We start from the raw sequence: 15,753 nt of genomic DNA, 5'->3' as shown, positions 1-15,753 counted from the left end.
AGACCACCTGTCTTGAGCGACTACTTGCAGAGGCCACAGAACATTTTTCCCCTATAATTTAACTGTGAAAAAACTGAAGAACAACATGTCATCTGTGACCAGCAACCACATTTTCTTTACTCCTATCCATGAAAACGAACCTGTAGGAGAAACTGATCTTCCTCACTTCTGTGCTGCTGCTGGCAACAGCATAGCCGGCCAGCAGCTGCTGCTCTCTATCCACTCAGCTCTGAAGGCAAAGCAAAGAGCAGGAGCTGCTGAACTGCCACCATTATTTCTCTGCAGCTGCTGGAGGCGGTGCTCCCTTCAGAGCTGGGCACCTGGCCAGCAGCCATCGATCTCAAGCCATTTAGCTCTGAAGGCAGCACAGAAGTAAGGGTGGCAATTCCACAACCCCGCTACAATAGGCTTGACACCCCCTTTTGGATCAAGACCCCCAGTTTGAGAAACGCTGTGTATTTTTGCATATTTTTATCCTATAGTATAGGGTAAAAGTTTATCAATGACCAGATTTCATACGCCTCTGCAAATTTGGTAGGGCCCTACTTCTCAGTCTGTGTATGAACCAGAAGTTGAACTTGTAAGGAAGACATGAATGTGTTGAAATGAACGGTGTACACTATTGTAAGTTACAGTGTAAAGCCCAAAGTCATCACAGAAGCAAAAAAGAAAAATGCAAATCCAAAGTGTTTCTTTCAATAGAGTAACGTGTTAAAGCAATATCACACCTAGATACCATTTGTCGTCAAATTGCCAAACAGTTTGGAATTGGAAAAACACAAATCCAAAACCCATTACAACAGAAGGCAGAAATCCTTGCCAATTATGAGTCAAATGCAAATTCTTCAAGGAAAATTAAAACATGCCAAAACTGGAAATTAAGAAGTCAATTTTCTCACTTCCGAGTGGTTTAAATCCACCGTTGTTCGTCATGTAAATCTCTTGGGTGGTCCAATGTTAAAAGCACAAGCCATGAAATTTGCAGATGACGTGGAAAACAGGGAGTTTAAATCCAGCAATGACTGGATTGCATCGTTTAAGAAGAGGCACAACCTTGCCTTTTGTACAGGATGCGGTGAGAGTGGAGACATTAACCAAGGTGTGGTTTCAGACTCGAAGCAAAAATTACCTGAACTCATACAGGATTATCAACTATCTGAAATCTACAACATGGGTGAAATTGGACTGTTTTTTAAAGACAGCGGCAACAGCAAAACCCTCCTTGTCAAAGGTCAGCAATGTTCAAATGGGAAACATTCAAAGAAAAGAATCATCCTTGCTTTATGCACCAACATGAATGGAGATAAAGAAAAACCTATACTGATCAGTAAATCCCAACACCCACAATGCTCTGGCAAGTTGAATATCAAGGAGTTGCCCCTGGGATATGAATTCAACAAAAAAAAAGCATGAATAAACTCTGAGCTTTTTGAAAAAATGATTACAAAGATTTGATCGCAAATTGCTACTACAGGGACATTAAATTCTGTTTGTAGATAATGCGCAATGCCACTGCCCTGTTAAATCTACAAACATTAAACTCTGCTTCTTTTCCCCAAACAGCACCTCCGTGTTACAACCTATAGATGCTGAGGTTATTCAAACCCTAAAACTGAAATTTTGGAAAAGGAAAATTCAATTATTCATCATCAAATTGAATCTGATGTAACTTCATTGGGCCCAAAGCTTTTGAAAAGGGTTTCACTCTTGAATGCAGTACACTAGGTTCATCGAGCATGAAGTGAGATTGAGCCAAGCACCATCAAAAAAATGCTTTGCTAAATGTGGATTCACCATTGACGAGTCAACTGTGGATTCACCAAATGAGCTCCCTCTTGCAGTAGTTAACATGTTGCTAAGTCTTTTTGGTGTGGTGATTGAGAAGACGTACCAGATTGATGAACACCTTGCAAGAACTGAAGAAGTCACAGGCTGGTCACAGCCTGCTAAAAACTCCTAGAAAATTTCAAGCCATGTGACAACTAACACAGTGACACAAAAATTAATGATGATGATGATGAAGGGGATAGCAATGGTGCCTCTGAACTCCCGGGAAGAATCATTTCTGTACCTGAAGCCAAGAATATGACTAAAGACATGAAAGCATTTGCCATTCTAAAGGCCAGCAACCGACTTTTAGAGCTGTTCAAAGATGCAGAAGAAGTAATAGTAAACATGCTCCTATCGTTGCAGAGGCAGATAAGAACAAGTGAACTTTTTCAAATAAATACAGGCTACTGTAGATTGAAACCAGAACTTTTTGATAACACAGGTACCTCTAATTTTCTTTTGGCTTCAGTCTAGAAAATAAGCACTTGTATTAGTGTACTGAATTTCCTCTTCTGAGTAACATATACTGTACTACTGTATTAATAAACCCACCAAGAGATTTTAAATTCAGTACTGTATTGTATACTGTATGTAATGTTCACTTAAAAGACAATTAAACATGAAACACTAGTAACAATTGTAGCCTTTCTGTACATTGTAAAAGTGCCCATTTTACGGCAAATCTTTGAAAAGGGACCACCTCTTACAAGCAACCACTTTTGCTAACTTCCATAAGTGGTCGCTCTTGGCAGGTTTTACTGTATCTCTTCCAAAATCAAAAAACATACCTCACCTTGTTCTCACTACCTACTATTTACAGATAGTATAATTATCACATGAGAGAGGGGGGAAAGTTTTAAACACACATGTCAATTTAATTTGTTTGTCATTACATCCATATGCACATACACATCATGGTGTAAAGAGCAGCCTAAAACAGACATGACACATACAAAACAGAGGAGATATGCGTTATGCAAATAAGTTGTACTAATTCATAAAGTATTCATATACTTGAAAGTACAAGTCAGTGGTACCACCTATAAGTTAGTTCAAACTTTGCATAGATGGGGGAAGGTTGGTGGTTTTGGAAGCACTTATTTACGATTACTCTACAACATCTGTACTGTACGATTAAAATGTCTCAGTATTTCTGTCATTATGGATAATACTTATTCTCACTTAATCTTTCTTAATTCTTTTGTATATAGGGCTGTATGGAAAAACAATTGGAAATATTTCTAAAAGTGACTCATTCTTCAAAACTTTTGCATCCCAAAATTTCCATTCATATAAGAAAGAGTATATTTACAAATATTCTAGTAATATGTAGTTTGAGCCTTCACCCTTCTGATGAGACGAAGCAATATTGCAAAACAAGATATTCAACAGAAATAAAGTTTAAAGAAAAACTGACTTTGAAGGATAGTTTTCATTATTCTAAGGAAAGAAAGGTATGAGACCAGCAGAATAAAGTTCCCAGTTTTGTGACTTGTTTCTCTAGAACACATTAAGGGCTGTTATAAAGAGGATGGTGGTCAGTTGTTCTCCATGTCCACTGAAGGTATGACAAGATGTAATGGGCTTAATCTGCTGCAAGGAACATTTAGGTTAGATATTAGAGGAAACTTTCTAACTGCACAGTTTTTAACAACGGGTTGGACAAACCTGTCAGGGATGGTCTAGGTTTGCTTGGTCCTGCCTTCGTGCAGTGAGCTGGACTTGATGACCTTTCAAGGTCCCTTCTAGTCCAGCATTTCTGCGATTCTATTATTAAAGTGTTGGGACTTAAAATTTCAAATATTGGGGTCTAAATTTTAAAAATTCACTAGTGATTTGGGGTGGTGAACCTGAGAGAACCTGAAGAGACCTATTTTTCAGAGTGCATGTCTCAGCACTTTCTAATAATCATGTCCCTTTAAGGTGTCTCATATTTGGCACCAAGAAACTGAGGCACTGAAAATCACTAGTCACTTTTGAAAATCTTGGCCTGTTTCTCTACAAAAACATAATTGCATTGCTGCATATTTTTCAATCTAAATGAACAAAGGATTGATCCTGCACTAAGGCCTCAATCCAGCAAAGCACTTAGGCATGTGAACAGTCCATTAAATTCAATGCAACTACTCGTGCTTAGAGTTAAGAATCTGCTAAGTGCTTTGCTGGATCTGGGGCCTAGTGCTCAGCACCCTGAAGGAGCAAACCCAAAATGAGCAAGTTGTCAGGGCTTACTCAGTCTGTGAAACATTATCAACTTGTCACTTCTTGGAGAAACGTTTTCAAATGTATTTGTTAAAAATTGTAAAGTATAACACCAATGGTCAACATTCAACTGTACTGAATGTTGTAATCCTGATGCACTAGTTTAATGGCTAGTGTTAAAAGAACGTATACCAGTTTTCTTAGTTTGTACATCAATGTTTTGTCAAGCGTGTTGATTTTAACATTAATAAAGACCATTTCAAGGGTAATTTCATCCTAGTGATTTTTTTCTAAATATAATCAATTACTAGAAACCACACTGAAAGGTCTGTGGGCAACACAAGAAATTTCTATTGATGAACATCAGATTCTGCTCAATATAATCAGCAAATAAGGATACTCACCCAGCACAGTCATTTTATAGGACTCTGCACTGCCACGTGAAGCAAAAGGTCTGACTAAACTTTAAAAAATAATGGGGTGATTTGGCTGCCTTATGGCTACTGTCACATCACTGCTCCCCATATTCTTCGCTTGCTAGAAGCCATTGGCCACGTCAACAGCTGTCCCACTAACATGTCCATGAGAAGAAATGAAATTATTTGCTATTTTAATGGAGTCAGAATATATTACATTACATTTTCATTATAAAGGCTGTTACAAAGGCCTGATATGGACAGAAAAGTGATTTTGAGATTTTTAATCACACTATTTAAAAACACTTTGATTTTGCATTTTTTTGTTAATAGCTATTTAATTCCAGTGGCTGGTAAACATTTTGGAGAAAGGTTGTCTTTGTTATAAAGATTAAATACCTGCCCCTCCAATATGAAAACTCATAGTAAATATCCTTGAAACCCCTAAGAGTTCCTTCTCCAAATTCATTAATGGCCAGTCTTGATACACTTGATACTTCCAAGATAAAAACCAAGCAGAATTTAAAAAAATAAAACCTTCAGGTCTTCTTCAGATATCATAAAGAACTAGAAAGGTTGAAAATCCATTTTAAAAAATCCTTTGCACGTCACCTTTAAAATTTAAATTTGAGATCCAAACGGCTGGAAAGTATCCTTTTAAATTTGTTACTAAAACTAGCTCAATTTAAAGATTCTGCCTTAAGTTTAACACTATCTGCTACTTTCACAAGGGTGAGCAGAACTGAAAAGACACAAAGGCTTAGTTAACAGTGCCAGACCTGCAATGCCCTCAGATCAGTCAATTTTGCACCAGAAATGGACCACACACACACAAAAAAAAAAAAACACAACAAGGGATGCCAAATTAAATGTGCTAAATTAGTGAGCTAGAAAAACGTAGAAGATTATGTTAAGGAAATGCAATTTTTCTACCTGTTGCACGCATGAATAACTTATGTGGCTGACTCTCATACCCACGGGATGTGTGGAGAGCAATCCAATCAGGATTTATTAACTTTGCACTGTAAAACAAAGTATAGACACATCAAAATGCAGACAGTTCTCATTTCCCTTTACGTTCTTTTCAGCAATAAAAATGATATGCACAGGGGCATATTCAGAGGATTAAGATGAACGAGGCAAACTTTATCAAAAGCAATAGTGACCAGGGAAGGGGTTTCCTCACCAAGAGACCAGTTTATTTTATCGTATTTAGCTGCTAATCAGCAATACAAAAACTGAAAATAGTTATCTTGTGCTGATAAAAATTTAATTCTATTACTATCATTTAATCCTATTAGTGTCATTCAGCACTTCTCAAACTGAAAGCTAACTTGTGATTTTTTTAAGTGTTAACAGAAAGTAGGCATACTGCAGACAAATGTGAAGCAAACTTTCTCCACATAGCTCTGCCAGTACATCTTAACCTGACCTGCAGTACCCTTTTTCTGCTGTCCCTGAACAGAACACTCCAGTTTTCTAAAAGCTGTTCTAATACTGGTTAAAGACCATACAGGAAGAACATCCCAATAACAGAATTATATTTACAGGGTATCACGTAGGATCCACTCATCAAATGCCACTTGGGCTCTCAATACAAGATTAATTTTCCATTTGCTGTGAACAATCTCTGATGTGCCTTCCTAGATACATCGCTGACCCTGAATGACTTATTCAGGAAACTATAACTATGACCCATCAGCTAAAATATAATCTGCACCCACTGGAGGCACTGGAATACAAGAGAAACTGATCCTGCAGTCCCATTGTAGGCCAAGCCCCCCAACTGATTTCAATGTGGAACAAATGCAGGATCAGGTCTGATGCAATAACGCCACATCTATTCTATTATTTCTACAGTTCCATAATTGCACATAATAAGTGAACTATGCCAAAGAGGTAAATCCCTGCCATTTGTTTTGTTCCTCTCCTCTGGGAGGAGGGGGAGAATGCATTTGTTTTTTCTTTCATTCTCCACCAACAGCAAACATTTAAAATAATCCTAAAATGATTAACTTACACATAAGCACACAAGAGACTGTGATAAGCAGTAAGAGGTGGATAATCAAGGCCCCAGTATTGCAGATTATTGTCACTGGTATTGAAGTACCTGAAAAACAAAAGAAAACTTAAAAATGGATCAAGGATTCCAGCATTGTAACTTCATATCAGCCTAAAGAGTTTGCACATTAAGCCAACCGTGTCTCTCTACCATATAGTCAAACATTCATAGGAACTAAATATTGCCCTGTAGCAATGCGGACTCACCCCTGTGGCACCTCCTGCTGGTCTCTCAGGGAATTAGCTTGATTTCCAGCCTGGTATGCCCTCTGCAGGCCAGTGATCTGCTACCACTTGGCCCCCTTGTCTCTCCCAGGACCCAGTGTCCCTTTATCTGGGGTGCTGCCCCCTGGTAGTAACCCCTTTCTCTTTGGATCTCCCCTCCCCAGGGAACCCCCACCCACTATCCACACCTCGCCTCAGTTTAAGGCCACTGCCAGTCATCGTCTAGGTCCCGCACCCTGGGGCAGACTGCAGTATCAGCCTACTCATCACCGGCAAGGTTGGGTTTGGACCTGCTGCCTTTGCCTACCGCTGGGCTGCCCTCTGCAACCCCCAGTACCTATTTGCCTTCTGCTAGGCCACAGCCTGGGGCTTTCCAGGCTGGAGCTCCCCGGCTCCTCTGCCTTTCCCCAGCCCTGCTTCATTCAGGTACCCTGTCTCTAGCTCTCTGCAGCCAAGACCATCTCCCTCTACAAACAGAGAGAGACTGTTTGGGCTCCTGGCTCACAGCCTTTTTATACAGGCCAGCTGTGGCCTGATTGGGGCATGGCCTAGCTACGGCCGCTTCCCCAATCAGCCCAGCTTTCCAGCCCTCCCAGGCAGGAGCAGGTGTCCACCCCGATACATGCCCATTGGGATTTTTGTTTTGTTTTTACTAGAAATAACTGCAAACACTAAAACAAAACCAACAAAGGATTCAGTATACATTTGCTGGCAACTGTGAAGACTGTAAGAAGCTGTTAGAAATGTTGGCTCTACACCCAACTAAGCATATTCATTGAGGAATAAAATTCCTTTACGTGGAGCCTCATTGGAGGGATCCAGAGCCTACTGAGACATAGGATGCTTGTACAAAATGAGCTCCCCACATCCGCCAAAGCCCACAATTCCTGATTTGATAAGATCATCCCCAACTCCATCCATAGTCATGAACTACATTTTTCAGATCCAGGAGCTATTCCAGCAGAAGGCTGAAATAGAAAGTTTGCCCAACCACAAAAAGAGAACACAGACTTAGCAGAGCTCAAAGAAAAGGCAGTTTTTAAAGAATATTGATTGGACTGATTGAAGATTGAGCTATAGGGAGGTTTCCCTTATATTAAGATTCTCAATTTCTATTCTTCGGACTTAGTAGCCCATTTATACCTTTAGAGGACTCTTCAGCTCACCTGTTTTGTTTCTGACTGGAGACAGGGGAACCCCCCTACTACATAAAGATGTCTGCAGCCACCTTTCCCATGCTTTGTGAACCTTACTGAATTCACATATTGCACAACTGTCATATTTAGCTCCACGATGGGCAAAGTCACAGATCAGTAGAAGGCTCAGTAACCTGCAGAGCCAAATCCAGCAAAACATCTGCAGACAAGTAGCCACAGAGCCAATTAATTATTTAAACAGATCCTATACAGGAAATGTATATGTTTTCTTCAATACAATACCCAATGTGTGCATATACAGACATATGTACTAGTTTGTTAACATACAGTGCCTAAATCTCATTAAATAGTCAGGTGCAGCACTCTATTTCACTTCTTCCACTGATGAGCCCCAGCATGATATAGGTGCGAAGAAACCTTTTTATGACCAGGACTGCTTCTCCCAACACATTCATTCTGTAATGTCCATTTTTTGCGACATCACAATTGGTTACTTTGGAAGAAAACATTGTGTCCCCAACGCTGGACTGTGTCATCACTGAGTGAAACAAGGAGGTAGAGAGCTTACAAAGAACTACTGTAAGGAAAAATCCACCTTCTCTGATCCACATGCTGGATCTTGGGTCCAGTTCTGCTTTCCTCTACACAAGGAAATCTTAGGGAAATCAATAGGTGTTCCTCACACAGAGGCAGAGAGTAATACCCTAGTCATGAATTGCTGTTAAAGTCTGAGGGCAGACTCTTGCCTTTCACCATCAGTGACAGGAATGAGTAAGTGACAAATGAAGTGGGATTTTGATAAGATATTGCATTTTGTGAAGCATGACAGCAACTCTTGGAGAAATTTGAACCTTGTACCCCATACTTTTAGGTTAAAAAGTATACCATAAGCAATTGGGGCAGACAGACATACAAGAACACAAACTGGAGTTTCATACAGAGGGAGATCACACTCACATCTGTGTAATTCTACCAGTATGTAGAAGAAACAAAGGCCTAAAGGAAATTTAACAGCAGATATAACTGAACTATCAAAGTAATACCTTCTACATAGCTGACACAAGATCATGAGCCTAGATCAGATATGTCAGCAATAACCACTTCACCTAGTTCTACCTCAGGAAGAAAACTCTGGAGGATAATATGTGAGGGTACACAAGGAAAGGGTTTTCCAGCCTACAATTCTGCTCTGTCTATGTTTCTGTGGAAGGCTGGAAGCCATTAGAATTTAGCCACATCTTCCAGATGAAAGGAGGAAGGTTCAATTCAAAGAACATAAAAGTTATAAAAATAAGACATCGACTCTTTAAATCTCAGAATGAAACAGACTGACTAGTCTTTTATAATTGCCAAGGGGCAAGTTCTTGGCTTTTCCAGTCTACCCACTTCAATGCAGCCAATTTTTGACATTTATTACAGTAAATGATATTTCTTGAATTCCTTATGAGCTACCTGGAGTATCTTATGAACAATTGATGATAAATCGTATTTCTTTAAGCTGCATCTCTGCTTCTTCTAACACTCAAGATTTTTCATGCCAAGACAGCTCAGATCTTTCACATGGATTTTAATATTCTGCAATTTACTAGTAAGCTTCCCAGTTACTTTGTGTATTTTACTCTTATCCTTCCCTAAACTTGTATTTCAATGGGAAAACAGTACATGTATCAGCGGATACTTAGCAAGAGGTAACAATTGCCACATTTTTAATTAGTAATACAAGAAGACAGGACATCATTAACGTGGCCTTGGATAAGTATGCATGTGTTCTAGAGAAGGACAGGAAAAAAGACAGAGATTTAAATTCTAGCCTCTGGCTCAGAGAAATCTCATGCAAGGAAACTATATACAAATCATATTGTAGTTTACTGCAGGAATTTTTTAAATATACTTTGTTTCTGAACAAAAGGAATAAACATGCATATCTAATATTAAATTAGGATTTAAGTCTATGAAAATATCAAGAGATATTTTAGGAGCTTGGCAACTTCAGAGAATGTCTCCCTGTAGCTAAGCAAAACAAATTTATATTGCAACTCATTTGTTGCTGCACTGACAGTTCTACTAGATAGCAAACTTAAATGAGTCCTATGAAAATTACTCAGATTCTTAACCTTTGTAGTTTAACAGTTCTTGTACACGTTGGAGTGTAGCAACCTTCCATAATGGACATGTCTATCCTATCCAAAACAAGGCTTAATCTTCCAAGACTCAGCCATTGAACATACAAGTTGAGATACTAGTCTCCTGGTGTCCGAAAAAATTAATACAAGTAGGCTGTCTTCGCAAAGGTACAGATTCCAGAGGTACGATATTCTTAATAATTCTAACAATTGTTAATTACTTACTAACAACAGACACAGCCATAATACATAGAGCTATAAGCCAGATACTGTAAAACATATACTTTCTGGAATACTACCAGTACCCAAGGGCCTGTTTCGTTTAACAGAAAACGCCTCATTCAACAGATACCGAAGACTGTATATTTTAAACTAGAAGATTATGGTCTCCTGTAGTTCCAATGGCAGTTGCTCATATTATTACTTTTACACAGGATGAGCTAAAACATAGCACATTCTTTGTATCTTTACTGCATCCTCAGACTATTGCTTGTCAAACTTTTCTGTTTTGTATACAAAAATCTAACAAATCAAATTTAAGTTCTGAACACTTGCACATTTATTAAGCAAAAATAATGGAACCTCAGTCTAAGAATAGGGAGAGGCAGGTTGTTTAGAGTAATTCAGAGAATGGTAAAAAGCTTTTGAATAGATTTAAAAATCTCAAGTCTTACTTTTATGCACCTTAAAGTTGAATTTTTTCACTTCACTTCGAAGCCTGAAATTTAAAAGTGACACATACCATTGCTTGATGGGTAGATTGTAAGTAACTTCTTGCCAATGCCTCTGAGCTTCATAGTCTCCATACATAGGCGGTTTTCCTGCACCTAAGAAAGCAAGAGATGGCAAAAAGGGCTTACGAATTTAGTTTTTGTTTCTGACACTGCTTTTTGTCCAAGAATGCATCTGGAAATTAATATCATACTTGTTCCGGGTACATTGCTATTATTAGTATCTAAAATTGGGACAGAATGAATAATGGATCATGTTTCCTAAAAAAACATACATATGTAACATAGAACAAGTATTGTTACAAAGTATTGTCTTTTGGTGTTACAAATATTTCTGAGATGAGCAGTTATCAACTTATACAATTTTCAAGAAACAGATACAGTAGCCTCATCATTTTATAAAGTCATTGGTAATGTTATCAAGTACACCTCTACCCCGATGTAACGCGACCCGATATAACACGAATTTGGATATAATGCAGTAAAGCAGTGCTCCGGGGGGGCGGGGCTGCATGCTCCGGTGGATCAAATCAAGTTTGATATAACGCGGTTTCACCTATAATGCGGTAAGATTTTTTGGCTCCCGAGGGCAGCGTTATATCGAGGTAGAGGTGTATAGCATGAAAAGTGTTGCATTTTCACAGAAATAAGACCATGTAGGATTACTGCATTCTTATACATTTGTTGTATGTGAATATGCCTACTACTTTTTCTGAAATAAAACAGTAAATGAGTTGCCCTTCTCCTTTGTACAAATTGCCCTTCCCCCCTCGTTCTTAACAGAGAGTTAACATTGTAAGCAGTTTACTTATTTCTAATGTACCATGTAAAATCATTCTATTAAAATGGCCCCATATATGGAGTGGATTGAGAGGAAGAATTCATTTTTACAAAACTTTCTGAATTATCAGACTGTCTATGCTCCATTTTTGTTTACCAGAATCTTTTTTTCCCACATCTTTCAATTGAATTATTCTTATGTAGTAGTTCTGAGTCGTGACCAATGTCAAAGGAAGCTTCTTACACACATACACCATTTACAAGGCTCTCGGGAAGTTAGTTCAGTATGCCATGACAAATCTTGATCAATGCAGTCTTCATAGGTTTGTTCACAAACAAGTTCCTCAAAGTGGTCTAACTGTGGTAGCCCCACATTATGCAGCCACTGTATAAATACTATTCACTGCCTTTATCTTGTGATTCCCTATTGAGAACAGAAACTAGGCAGACAATTTCTTCCACTGAGATATTGACTCTAACCTCATGGAGATTGAAGAGGTTCTTTTAGATATAGGAAATCCATCTATAATTCTCTCACATGATCTATGTTTGTGGGATTCACACAAGCACAGATATATGTGATTTGTTTGTGGTCACACAAAGAGAATACATTAGTTCTCTAAGAGATGTTCAGATGAAAGGATCCCAAACAGGTCAGGTCATCTGGGAGTAAAAGCCTCATCAATGCCCACCCTGGAATGATAAATCTATTGGAAAGAAAGAATCTGTCACAGAATTTACTAAATATAAGGAATGGAGATTTTTCTAACCATCTCAAGATTTTTGTGGATGTACAGGAATTTTATCACCATTTCCTTCCAAAAGAGGTGAAGAAAGAGAATTAGATCATTTTAGAACTGGCAAACTATTTCCTAATCCATAGTCTGACCCACTTTCTATATTCAGCTATCTGGTGAATTAAATAATTTGCTAGCTCAGGAATTGGTACTCACATTTTGTAAATACTAGCATGCTCTAAAGCCAGCCGAGAATAACAAGTCAACTATACCTAAGGGATCTTTATTCAAGAAAGGCAAAAGGAATCCTACCACAGTAATTAATGCACCTTTCTGAAGTTGGCAGCAGATATATAGCCAACTAGGATTCAGAATGTACAAAAAATATATTGTTGTTCACATGCATTCCAATTTTCCATTCTTATAAGAAATGCACCAGATACTAGATACAGGTACTTTAAATCAACCCTTGCTTTGTTCAGTTTTATTGCTGCCTGGAAGTTTGAGATTTCAAGGGCCTAATTCTGCCTTCAGGTACACGCAGTTGGCTTCTACTCACTTAATGGCAGCTTTGCAAATTTATCAGAAGACAAAATCTGGTCCTTAGACTCTAAATGTAGTATAAACTACTTTTCCTGATTGTCTAAAACCAACTAGCCTTGACTATACTGCCCTGGATGGTGACCTTCACTGCCACGCATTAGTTATTTGTCCTCTCCTAAACATAACCCTAACTCAACAAGGTTAGTGTTGCCTCAAAAAAAGGCATAACAGGACAAGCAACAAGATAAATAACATAATATAGCAACAGAACACTAGTATAGTTAATGGGAGTGGAAATAACCTCCTTGTGTCTGGTCATTCATGCCACACGATTCTGGACTATCCTGAATCAGCATTAATAGCACAGTCTGTTTCAGAGAACAATAAACAACTACTTTTAATCTCTTGATCAAGTGTGTGATCTCACTGAGCAACAGTGACAAAGCAAAGTAAAGGGACTCCATCATCCTGAAAATTACATTCCTTAAAAACATCTATTTTTTCCAATGTACTTTATGTATCTGACAGCACTGGTTTATAATCAGGTTTACTGTTTCCCCTGAATAGTCAGTTAGGCCTTGATCCAACAAGTACACAAACAGTCCCAGTAAAATCAATGGTAGTACTCATATGATTCAAGTAAAGCACATGCTTTCCTGGATTTAGACCTTACTCAGTTGCTCCCTTGCTGAAAATCCTTTTGTACGGATAAATTATGGAACAACAAAATCCTTTTAAAAAAAATCCTTAAATTTTTTCATAACTCAAAACATTATTTAAAGGGTACTCTCTCAGAACTTGGATCATTCTGGAATTAGTCCATTTAAAAAAAAATCTAATTAACAGTGTCCCTTTAACATGGCTGAGTGCATGCAGCACAGCAACATAAAAAGTTAACACAATGGTGGCAATAGAAAAGTTATTACATTTTGCGTGTATGTTTAAATAGATGAATTCTCAAAGACCTAAGCTATCTACAAAACAGAGGTCTCAAATGTACATCTTTAGAAGGTGCTCAAGTCAACCCTCTTTACTAAAAAATTATGAAATTAAACAATCATGCTTGAAAATTTTCATTTTAACTTCAAGTGATCACTCCAAGTAAATGAAACCAAAAAGTTATGCATCAGTTTAGTCACAAAAAAATATTGGACAATTCTTGTGGCTTTAGTGTGAGGCTCTGAGCTACATTAAGAGAAATTAGGGCTTGATCCTAGACTCGCCCTGTGTTTCTTGTGGTGGGCAGGGATTGGAAGTGTGATGCATTTAACCAAAGGAGTAACGAGCAAGCTTTGTACAAATTGACTGACACTTCCAACAGCCAATTTAGAAGAGCCATCAGGAGGTCTTGAAAAAAACTTATGTTAGTTCTTTTGCAGGCAGCATGGGGGGGGGGGGAGGGAAAGAAATGGATCCAATAAACAATACAACTGTGATTTATCTCATAACAAATTCAGGCAAATATGGATGATGGGTGTAAAAATATAACCCTTCATTCCAGACCACTTGTATAACCTTTCCTTCACTTCTACCAGTACAGCTTTAACTAAATGAACAATTTACTTGTGGTAAGGCTTGAAGAGCAAGATTGACCAACTGTACTATAAGGTTGTAGTGCAGGAGTTCTCAAACTGGGGGTCGGGACCCCTCAGGGGGTCACAAGAGTATTACATGGTGGGTCATGACCTGTCAACCTCCACCCCAAACCCTGCTTTGCCTCCAGCATTTATAATGGTGTCAAATATATAAAAAAGTGTTCTTAATTTATAAGGGGGGGTCGCACTCAGAGGCTTGCTATGTGAAAGGGGTCACCAGCACAAAAAAAAAATTTGAGAGCCACTGCTGTAGTGCTACTCTGCAACTACTGTATTATCTAAGGTGTAGGAAAGGAAAGCTGGCTGTTCTTTTATTCCTTCTAGCATATTTTAGTGGGGGATATTGTAAAATAGGATTAACAGAAATAGGGGGATTAGAATGGAATAGCTTTTTCAACATTTTGATTATGGTGGCTGTGATGTAGCTCATTGCTAAATCCAGAGAAAATGGCAGCTCAAGAGTCTCAAGGGCTTGTTTACACTTGCAGTTTACAGCGCTGCAACTTTCTTGCTCAGGGGTGTGAAAAAACACCCCCCCGAGCGCAGCAAATTTCAGCGCTGCAAAGCACCAGTGTAGACAGTGCATCAGCACTGGGAGCTGTACCCCCAGCGCTGGGAACTGCACCCCTCATGGAGGTGGGGGGTTTTAAGAGCACTGGGAGAGCTCTGTCCCAGCGCTGCACCGCGACCACACAAGGCACGTTAAAGCGCTTCCACGACAGAACCTTAGGGAGGCATGGTGGCTATTATAATATGGCCATATACTGCTTCCCATTTATGAAACCTTACAAACAAGTTTGTAACTCTTAACAAAAGCTTTGCAATTCACCTTTATATTTTTTTTTGCAGACTGTGAATATACATTACCTGAATAAGAACCAAATGATACCGTCCAGCGTACAATAAGTCCTAGTAAGACAGTAATTGTCATTAAGCTCCATTTTTCCATAGCTGCACTTCAAACCAAGTCAAAGGTACCTGAAAACAAGAAAACAAAGTCTACTGCAGCTCTGCCTATGTTTCTGTTCCTTATGCATTTGGAATCCCATCATAATTTAGTGACACTGATGATAGTCTCACTGTGCCCCACACTATAAGTGTGATGTTGCAATATTGCTTCTTCCTGCATGCTGCGATTAGACAGTTTATTTCAAGCACTGAAAAGTTTCTAAGCATAAAACCAAACACTACACAGAAATATCTTCTCCCATTTCTGAGCCACAAGCCGACTAGGCTTCTGGCAAAAGAAAAAGAAAGAGTGTAAGATTTCAAACTACTGAGAGGAACCCAGATCTCAAATCAACATTATGTTGTACACACATACACATTATTAGACTCCATCTCCTTAGTATG

The 15,753-nt window shown here is 38.7% G+C and overlaps 1 protein-coding gene across 3 annotated transcripts in view; it reads right to left on the bottom strand.

The window, feature by feature from the left end:
• ALG6 (ALG6 alpha-1,3-glucosyltransferase) overlaps nt 1-15,753 on the bottom strand; it is a 40,699-nt gene that overhangs the window by 16,566 nt on the left and 8,380 nt on the right. For all 3 annotated transcript variants that reach the window (XM_045027078.1, XM_045027079.1, XM_045027080.1), the window contains exons 2-5: nt 15,268-15,378; nt 10,757-10,841; nt 6,469-6,558; nt 5,382-5,470 (exon numbers count right to left, since the gene is read on the bottom strand). In XM_045027078.1, the coding sequence (XP_044883013.1) occupies nt 5,382-5,470; nt 6,469-6,558; nt 10,757-10,841; nt 15,268-15,349 (346 nt within the window). In that variant the 5' untranslated portion in view covers nt 15,350-15,378. The remainder of the gene's footprint in view (nt 1-5,381; nt 5,471-6,468; nt 6,559-10,756; nt 10,842-15,267; nt 15,379-15,753) is intronic.

Source organism: Mauremys mutica, chromosome 8 (genome assembly GCF_020497125.1).
Source record: "Mauremys mutica isolate MM-2020 ecotype Southern chromosome 8, ASM2049712v1, whole genome shotgun sequence".
NCBI lineage: Eukaryota > Metazoa > Chordata > Testudines > Geoemydidae > Mauremys > Mauremys mutica.
The sequence above is the reverse complement of the archived record's forward strand: the minus strand, read 5'-3'. Positions and strand labels throughout refer to the sequence as shown.